The sequence below is a fragment of the Cavia porcellus genome, unplaced genomic scaffold (assembly GCF_034190915.1).
Source record: "Cavia porcellus strain 051 isolate PalLab524CR breed Dunkin Hartley unplaced genomic scaffold, mCavPor4.1 scaffold_16, whole genome shotgun sequence".
NCBI lineage: Eukaryota > Metazoa > Chordata > Mammalia > Rodentia > Caviidae > Cavia > Cavia porcellus.
In genome coordinates this window covers 24,603,966-24,614,043 of record NW_026947499.1, presented here as the reverse complement: position 1 = coordinate 24,614,043, position 10,078 = coordinate 24,603,966, and the positions used below count along the sequence as shown (strand labels likewise).

The 10,078-nt window shown below is 49.9% G+C and overlaps 1 protein-coding gene across 5 annotated transcripts in view; it reads right to left on the bottom strand.

The window, feature by feature from the left end:
* Zmat5 (zinc finger matrin-type 5) overlaps window positions 1–10,078 on the bottom strand; it is a 29,294-nt gene that overhangs the window by 2,218 nt on the left and 16,998 nt on the right. For all 5 annotated transcript variants that reach the window (XM_003478328.5, XM_005007272.4, XM_063225978.1 and 2 more), the window contains 3 exons: window positions 7,113–7,175; window positions 4,722–4,802; window positions 2,532–2,643 (listed from right to left, as the gene is read on the bottom strand). In XM_003478328.5, coding sequence (XP_003478376.1) covers window positions 2,532–2,643; window positions 4,722–4,802; window positions 7,113–7,175 — 256 coding nt within the window. The remainder of the gene's footprint in view (window positions 1–2,531; window positions 2,644–4,721; window positions 4,803–7,112; window positions 7,176–10,078) is intronic.

Here is a 10,078-nt window from a genome sequence, read left to right as displayed (position 1 = left end):
GGAAGGTGTTTCCTGAGTCTGCTCATGGATGCTGGTACCTTGCCAAGCCAACCAGCCAGCCTCTGAGCCTCAGAGCCCACACTGGCAGCCCCAAACCTAGGGTCACAGGTGTATGTGGCAGGACCCTGCCCCAGGCTTCTGGCAGGTCCTGACCTCCTTGTCCACAAGGACAGGAATAGCTCCCTGGCTCTTCCCCAGACATACTCCTAACTGAGGAAATAGAGTCTCATGGAGGTGGGGGGGCATGGACAGTAGTGCTGGCCCAGAGAGGGGTGCACAGGGGAGATTAAGAGGGATAAATCCCAATCAGAAGAGCCAACAATGGAAGCAGGGACAAGCACGGTCTGGTCAGGGATTAGTCTGCACGTCTGAGGCCGGCTGCTCCCTCCCGCTACCAGCACCACTGTCTGCTCTTGGCTGATCCCTCAGGGTCAGTCTGTGAAGGGGATGAGCATTTGCTGCACGCTGCGCCTTCAGGGAGTATCTGTGTCCCTGTTTACAAGGAAGGTTGGCCCCGCTCCTGAGGTGGGGGGATCTGCTTGGCCTGTGGAGGCTGATGCCCCAGGTGGGCCAGGAAGCCCCAAAAGGAGGAAACGGGGGCCTCCCCAAATCCCCAGACCAGTTCCTACAAGGGGCCCATAGCATGAACACCTAGATAATAGTCCTCCAGGTAGGGGACTGTGCTCCCCAAAATGTACCCATGCAGTCACAATGTCCTGGGCCCGCCCACACCTGCTTGAGGCTGGGGGAAGGAGCTGAGGCTATAAGGCAAATATCCTAGCTAAAGCTCAGAGGCAAAGTGGGGCTTTGCCAAGCACAGGTGCAGAGACAAGACCACGTAAGCGAATGGAAGACATTGTACACAATGTGCCCCAAATTATAAATAAGCACCTCATCTAAGAAGCTGCCAGGTGTCTACTGTGATTCAGAGGCCAGATACAAGCAATGGGCCATGTAGGTGAGCAGGAAGGCACCCGCAGGCCCTTTTTGCAGCCGGGCTGTGGAGTTGAGGCCCTGCTGAGGTGGGAGATACCTTGGAGGGTGTCAGCAGGGGAGGTCCTGGGTTTCAGAAGCTGGTTGATGCTGTGATATAAAGGGTGAAGCAGGGGAACAGAGGGACCCCTGGGTGCTTGCTGGGTAGACTCTGACCAGTTCTAATCCTCTGGCTAAAGGATCCCTCTGGATCCCTTAGACTAAAGGAACCTGGCTTCAGGTCCTGAATGTCTGATGCTGGCTGGTCCCAAAGAGACCAGCCCATATGACCAAAGTCACATTCTTTCAGACAGGTCCAGGGGAACGGAGGTCACACTCCATTTTTTTTTTTTTAAGCGCTGGGAATTGGACACAGGGTCCTCCATAGGCTAGGGAATCATTCTACCACTGAGCTACACCCCAGCCCATACCCTGACATTTAAGTCATGTTTATACCTTGTACTTTGAAGGTGAGGGCACAAACACTGGGCAAGGGTTTAAAATAAAGGTGAAAGACAAAGTCAACTTCGAAGTTAGTAATCTCTTTGCTGGGACAAGAAACTCAACTTTCACTTGGAGAGCTGAAGTTTGGGAAGCCCTCATCCCACAGACTATGGCCAGGTCCCCTTGGCTGAAGCCAGGCTGCCACCCTGTGAGGCCACAGAAATAAACTGGATCTCAAGTTTCACTACAAGATGGGAAGCGAGGAGGCCCGGGGTAGGCCAACCTGTACAAAGCCACATGTAGCTCAGGAGTCCATCTCCCGCCCCCTTTCCTCCTTTCTTTCCAGTAATGGATGGGGACCCCAGGAGCCCTGGCCTCACTTTTGGCCATGATGTTATGGAGCTATGGAAGCCCCTGCCTGCTTTTGTGCTTCTGTCTTCTAGAGTAAAGTGTGGGTTATGTCCCTCTCCTCCAAAAGGGAGGACATGGGATGGCATGCAGCCCATGCCCCAAGGGAGCCTGACCCAGCCTGACCTTCTATAAGAGCAGAAGGGCCCTTGCCCACTTTCTAGCACCCTGAGTGCTTAGACCCTTCCCCTAGGGAGACAGAGGAACAATGACCTTGTTGTCATATCCCTGTACCATCTGTGCTCTGCTTCTTCCTAAGAGTATATGCACTGCAGAGTTTTACTCCCAGGAGCCTCAGTTTCCCCTTCTGAGGTTACCCTAGAGGGAAGAGTGGGTAACAGGTACCCAGGTTGCTTAGCACAGGGAGTTTGGCCACTACAGCTCAGGCCCCTCCCTCTAGCAATGGACTCAGCAGTGCAGAGTCAAATCTGCTTCACTACCTGCCTCTCCTTTAGCCGCCATGCTCCAATAAGGGGATGAGCTACTAAACAAGGGAAACAGAGAACAGGCACCTTCAGTGTATACCCTCTTTGGCCAGGGACTGGGAACTTAAGAGCTTCCAATGTACCCCATTCTCCAGGAAGCTCTCAGTGTGTTGGGGAAGTACTGGTTTGGGAAGATCACAAAGATCCTCAGCTCCTAAAAAGAACAGGCTGGCTGTAGTCTGCTGTCAGTGCATGCGGGAAGAGGGACCCTGGGCCCTGTACCTGCTGCTTGGGGCTGAGCTCAGCCTCTTGGCTCTCTTCTCCAGCCAGTCTTCCAGATGGCCCTCAGGGAGCTCAGGGGTTTCCAATGGCCACTCTCTGGCCCGCCTTTCCTCTGGGGGGATAAGGAGACAAAGATGAGGGGTACAATCCTACCACCTAGCAGCCCCCCCCCCCGCACACACACACACACACACACACACACACAAAGCAGTAGAAACTGGCAGACCCTGGGCAAGGCCTGCGATGCTGCAATAACTTTCTAAGGGAGACACAAGAGTAGAATGGCTGGCATGTCCCCTCCAGGCTGCCACTTCCTCAGCCCCTCCTACTGTGCCCCGGAACTCTGGGCCTCATTCTGCGTCTCTTCAAAGGGTCACAACACTACCTACCCCTTCAAGCTTGGAGGATCTGGAAATAGGACTCTGTATGTAAAGAACCTAGCTTTCAGAGCGCCCAAATCTGGGGTGCAGGAGACACCATGGGCTTCAGAACAGGGATGGATCTTCAGTTCTGCCATCTGCAAGGTCTTTGACAGCAGGCAAGGCAGTGAGCCTCAGTTTCATCTTATACATTGTCCTACAAAAAATGTTGCCTGAGAATTGAAGACAATGAATGGACAGATGTGAGCAGGTGATTTTGTCAGAAGTTGGTCTGTGAGGGGCCTTGAGCCATTCAAACTCATAGATCAACATTCCCTTGGGGCCAGTCTCTAGGCGAACACAGCACAGGCATCCTCTCACTTCATCGTGTGTGTGTGTTATGTGGTACTGGGGACTGAGTCCAGGGCCTTTGCACTTAACTACATCACCAAACCTTTTTTCAATTATGTTTGCTTTGGGCCCGGTATTTAGCTCAGTGGCACAGCACCTGCCTGGCAAGCGCAAGGTCATGAGTTTGATCCCCAGTACCCAAAAATATATACATACATACATACACACATACCAATTATTTTTAAGACAAGGTCTTGGTTCTAAGGTGCCCAGGCTAGGCTTGCACTTGTGATCCTCCTGCCTCCCAGAGTCCTGAGGTTACAGGTATGCACTGCCATGCCTGGTTCACCTCACCTTCTCAACAATCATGCTTGACAGGTAAGGACACTTTGAGGGCCAGCCACGTGCCAAGGTTGCAGGGGATCTGGCAGTGTCAGAACTGTCCAAACTGCCAGCTCCCTTGGCCTTACCTATTTGTCTCCACTAGACATGGTCTCCAACTCAGGCGCACTGGCCTGTGTTCTCCCCACCATGAGCCAGCCATTCCCCAAGAGTGCATGGCCAGCAGAGCTGGCAATGCTGCCACTGCCAGCACTCACTGGCTGGTCTGCTGAGGCCTTGCCTTTGCTCTGGGAAAGCTCCTGGAAACCCTGCATGGGTGCCAGGGCTGCAGACGCATTGCCATCAGCTCTCCAGGGGAGGGTGCAGCACCCTCAGGGTCTGCCTTGACAGAGGGGATCAAGGCTTATTAGAGGACAAGGGCCAAGGTCAAGCTGCCCACACATGTGCTGGCTGCCCTGAAGCCACTGCAGAGAGAAGACTGGTGGCGGCTCCCTGGGAACCTGGAGTCCACCTCCCACTTGCAGCAGGGCCTACCTGAGGCCTTTGCCTGACGGCAGCTGTGCTCCCTCCACCTGTCCAAGGGGGTACTACAGAAGAGCAGTAAAGACCATCTAAGTGGGAACTTCCTTGTTTTGTTATTGGGAAGTAAGGAGGGAATTTTTCAAAGGCAGACATGCTTTCTACATCTGTAGAAGCTGAACTTTCTCTCCCTGAGTCACCAGGCTGTGAGAATCCAGAGGGCAAGAAGTGTGCTCCTTTCATCCCCCATCCCCATAGCATTGTGAGGGATCCTCCTGGTGCAAAGCAGACTCCTAGTGCCTGTCTGAGTGAATCAGGAGGGAGGGAAGACATTTAGGAGCTGGCTGGTTGGCAGCAGAGCTGGATGGGGCACACCCTCAGCGTTCCTGGGTAGGACACTATATATGGTCACCTCCTGGGGACACAGCCCAGTTCCTGACACTCACCTCAAACTGGGACTCACAGCCCCATCACCCTGGGCAGCCCTTGGCCTACTCTCCATGACAGCTGCCAGTGAGGGAGAGGTGGAGAGGCACAGGCCAGCTTCCCTGGTCTCAGATCCCGCACCCACTCCCTGCACCCCATTCCCACCTCACCCAGAGTCCCTGCTGTGACATACCCTCCACCTGGATGCTCAGCTCCTGTAGGTCTTGCTCCGACATATGGGAAAATCTGCAATTGGAGCCAAAGTCACATTGGCCTGCAAAGAGAAAATGGAGTTATCTGATATTCAGGAACATAGTTACTTGCCAATGTGAGCTGAGGGCACCCAGATAATGGCTCCTAGAGTTTAGAGGCAAGATTTCAGAGCTTAGGGCAGCAACCCTAGTGGAAACACTAGAATCTCTCAGGCCCTGCCCGCCCTCAGCAACTATCATGTCCTGCTCATGCTCCTCCGCGGGAGCCACCAATGCTGAGGACCTAACCTAACCAAAGGTTGCCAGGGCTGGGCAACACCAGCCTCTGAGGGCTGTCTCTTACTCCAGCCCCTCCTCTCTGCCTGCCTTCATGAATTGTGTATGGGTGCCTGTGAGAATCATGTTTCCTTTCTCTACTCCAGGCCACTGCCTATGCTGGGTCCCTACCTGGTGCCTTGCCTGCTCACCTGGCTTACAAGAGCAGCTGGATTGGTGCTCAGAAAGGCCTTGGTGGCAGCTTTGCCAAAGAGGAACCAAAGTCTCAGTGGTTTTTCCAATCTCAGCCAGGAAAACCAAAATGTGTCTTGAAATTACAGGACACTGGTGGTGTCCTAGGCCATATAACACACCAGTGACATATACACATCCAGGCCAAGTCTGTGGGGAAGCCCCTGATGTGCAAGCCTGCTGGCTGCCTTGGAGGCAGCACACCTCCTGAGAGCATGGCTGTTCGCCCTGCTCCCCAGTTCAGCAGCAGTGCCTCTCCCCTCTGCCAACTTCCTCTGCAAACCATGTGAGTCATCATGGCTTTCCTCTGTGCCTTAGCTGCTAGGAAGCTCAGGGCCAAACCCTTGAAGAGCAGTGCACAGAACAAACAGACCCATTTTCTCCTGGCTTGTCTTATTTCTTTCTCCTGCCTTTAATTTCATCTGTCTTTGCTTCTTTCACTTACTTGGGTCTTTGTCTCTCTGAGTTATATTCTTTTTTATGAGCTGAGTACTGAATAGCATCCTTGGCTCTGGTTCTGAACTTTCTCAGCACATAAGACCTGATAGTGTAACAAGCTCTGCAGCCAGGAACGAGGTGACAGGAGGAAGGGCTCCCAGGTTAATTTGTTTTTAAACTTTTTATTTTAGATACACATCATGTAATATTCATCATAGAGAATTGTACCTGTGCATGATATGTGTGGCTGCTTCTTTCTCATTCCCCTCTCTTCCCTTCAACCTCTCTCCCCCTCATTTATAAAAGCTTACTTGGCATTTTTTCCTTCCATTCCTTTTTTTTCTTGCTCCTTCTTTCCATCTCTCCTTCTACCCTTGTTCCCTTTCTCATTCAAACATTTTCTTCCCATTTTCCAATATCTTGGAATTTGGTCCTTGCATTTTGGTCCTTATTTACACTTTTGGTTTTTCTCACCAGAGAAACCATGCAATATTTCAACATGTGTGTCTAATTAACTTCACTTAAGAATATGGTCTCCAGGTGTATCCATTGAGAACTGTCTCAAGATTATCCTTCTTTATGGCAGAGTAGTACTCCACTATAGAAAGAAAACTACATCTTCTTTTTTTTTTTTTTTTTTTATCGGTACCGGGGATCAAACTCACGACCGCCTGCTTGCAAGGCAAGTGCTTATGCTGCTGAGCTAAATCCCCAGCTCTAAACTACATCTTCTTTATCCATTCATCAGCTGACAGGCATTTGGGTTGTTTCCAAGATTTAGCTGTTACAAACTGTGCTGCTATAAACATGGGTATGCATATATCACTGTGATATAATTCTTTTAATTCTTATGGGAAGATACCAAGAAGGGGAATAGCTGGGTAGAACAGAACCTCTAGTTTCAGTGTTTTGAGGAATCTGCACACTGATTTCCATAGTGGTTGCACCAGTCTACACTCCCACCAACAATGCAGAAGGGTTCCTCCTTCCCCACAGCCTCTCTAGCATTTGTTATTGGTTTCTTGATTACCGACATTCTTTGTGGGTTGGCCCTGAGCTTTCTCTCGAATGACCAGTGATGTTAACATTTTTTCATATATTTATTTGCCATTTCTACTTCATCTGAGAAGTGTCTTTCAGATGCCCATTTTTTGATTCACTAGTCCCTGAGTTTACTTAAATCTCCACTGTTTGCTTGTTCTGAATGAATCAGCAAAATCACATCCTAGGGACCTAGGGAGCTGAGTACCAGGCCTCGGGAAGGTGCAAGGCTCAACCCTGGAGAGGCCCTGACTGACCAGTTGGCCCACTACAAAGTGAGTTCAGGATGATGGTAAGGACTAGAGGAGACACATGAGCAAATCCCACACAGGCCGGATAGGGCACTGCTGGCTCCTGAAGGATCAGAGCTGAGCAGAGTACTTTACCTGTCAGCAGGAACTTCCTGCAGGGTCGCTTGTTTTCCTCATCCAGCAAGATGGCAGCCGCATCTGCAAGCGGAAAGAGGGGCTCAGTTCAGATGGCACCAAGGTGGCAGAGGCAAAGGGGCATGAACTTCAGAGGGACAGTCAAAAGGAAGGAAATAGCTCCCCAATCATGGTGTAAAACATAGGGATCTAAGCTACAGGTGACCCCACCTTCCTATTCACCTAGGACCAGGTAAGAATCAGGTTTGAGGTCAGAGATACTTGACCTTGACTGAACGGTGGAGTTACTAGGAGAGTCCTTTTGTTTTGGCTTTGTTTTGTTTTGATCCAGGTTCCATGGGACCTCTGGGGTGACTCCAAGTTCCTTTGAATCTATAGTTACAGTCATACACCTCATAATGACATTCTGAGCAATGATGGTCCCAGAAGATGGTATCACCTAGTGATGTCAGAGCCGTCTCAGTTTATGAAAATACATTCTATGATGTTTGCACAATAATGAAATGACTTAGTAGATGCATTTCTCAGATTGTATTCCGCTCATTAAACTAGCATGACTACATGTCAAAATAAAGGCTTTAAAAAAAAAAATAATGGTGCTCAGGAAGGGCCAATCCCAGCCAAATCCGGAGTTGAGGAATTGCGCCATAGACAAGACTGCAATTCCTGTTCTTTGTTTTATCTCAGGTCACCAGCTTTGGTGCTCAGAGCCAGACCAGTCACTGCCCTGGACAGGACTTCCCAGCAATCCTTCTGCATACTAACCTTAACTTGGGCTTCCTCCTGTTTTTCCTGCCTTTATTCTTGTCATCTAGCTATGGTTTTAAAATGTGTTCACGTTGGGGCTAGGGATATAGCTTAGTGGCACAGGCACCTGCCTGGCAAGAGCAAGGTCTTGAGTTCGATTCCTGATACCAAAAAAAAGTGTTCATCTTGGTAGGTAAGATATCAATGAGTCAAAATCTATGAGTAAGCTGGGTACAATGCTGTACACCTATAGTTTCAGCCACTCAGGGGGTAAGGCTCCATTGCCTGAACTCAGGAATTAGATACTAGTCTAGGCAACATAGACAGACACTTACCTCAAGAAAAAACTATCTGTGAATAAGATACCTGAGCATGACACCCAAATAGAGGCCCTTCTGTCCACACTGGTTGAGGGTAGGCTGGGCTGAACATTTGCCTACTTCCTTTCCTAGAGGTGGCTGGGCTACAGGAAAGATCATAAGTTTCTGAGTCCAAGACACCTGAGCTCAAATTGTAGGTACACAGGACCATAACCAGGGTGCTTAATTTCTCCAGTGGATAGCACACCCCATCGCCCAAGTAAATGGGAGGAAAATTCCTAGCTGGCAGGGGTGCTATGAAAATTTAATAAAATCATGAATGGAGAGTACTTGGTAGAAGAAGCTTGTGGTTTCCAACCCTGGTAGAACCTTAGAATCACCACGAAAGTGACAACGGAATCGGCCTGTGAGACCAGGTGCAGTCTTGGCATCCTATTGCCCAGGCAACGAGGAACAGTCAGGACTACGTGGGTGCCCACAAATGGCAGCAGTTCTTATTTCCTCCTCCCGAACCCACTGTACAGTGCTAACACCCCATTCTGCAGAAGCAAAACTGAGGTTCACACTGAGAAACGACCTGCCCAAGAAAACAAGAAAACACATTTAAGAAGCTGGTAGTCTCTGGCTTGAAGCCTGATGTGTGAGACTTTGAGCCCCTCTTCTTTCCGTGTGGCGGCTGATTTCCTGGAGTTGAATAAATGGCCCATCTCATGGGGATGCCGCCCTCAGGCTTCCAGGAGCTGGAGGAGTTGGGAATTTGCTGGAGTTGCAAGTTGGTTATCAAAGGACTCACTCCAGGGGGCCTGACAGAGCTGGGGGTCGGGGCAGCAAGTAGAGAAGGGCTATCTGTTGGCAAAGGACTTGTGGACTCAGGTTTCCCAACTGGAAATACAGATCCCACAACTTGCCCTGGCTGCCATTCCTGGGAGGAGCAGTCTGGTGGAAGGTATGTCAGTGTCCCCTGAGGCCAGGACCACTGAGGCTGGCACAGAGAGTGAGACAGAGGAGCCTGATAAATGGCTCTGTGTGGGAAGTTCCGTGCCACAGAGTCATTAGCCTCATTAGTCTCTCTTTTTTTTTTTTTTTTTTTTTGGTCTTTTTCATTTTTATTGGTACCGGGGATCGAACTCACGACCACCTGCTTGCAAGGCAGGTGCTTATGCCGCTGAGCTAAACCCCCAGCCCCTGCCTAGCCTCATTAGTCTCAATCCTCCTCATTGCATCTTAAAGGACATGAAGCTGGTACTCGGGAGGCTGAAGGCAGGAGGAACATAGCAAGTTCAAGGCCAGCCTGAACCATGAAGCATGACCCTATCTCAAAAAAAATAAAAAAATAAAAAAGAAAGGAAGGAAGGAAAAACATGGAGAACTGAAAGAAAACAACAGAAATGGCTTTTGTAAATGGAAAGGGACCAAGAAATGGAAGGAGCAGAGAGAATGGGAGGGGTAGGGAACAAAAAAGAATTAACAGGTGTTATGTACATGTACCAATGCCTCATGATAAATGTAATTATTATGTAGTGCAAACCTGTACTAATGAACAAATAATCAAAAAGTACATGGACTTCCTGGACCCACCCCTCTCAGATTCTGCTTTAACTTGTTGGAGCAGCACAGCAGAACTGTTAAAAGTTCATCAGTGCCTCTGACATACTCTTCGGACTGAGAAGCCCCGACCCAGGCCCTGCCCTAAGAGAGCGCTGCTCCTCTGCTTGGTGTTCAAGGCTCCTTGTGATCTGCTCTGTCAGTTCTTCTTCATCTCCCAAAATTAACAATGGCCCCAGCATCTTGTGTTTGCTCAGTCATTTAGACATTCATCTTCCAAATGCTCACTGAACATGTGTGCCAGGCACTGTGCCAGGATGAGGATTCAAGTGGAGAACAAGTCAGAGCTCGTCC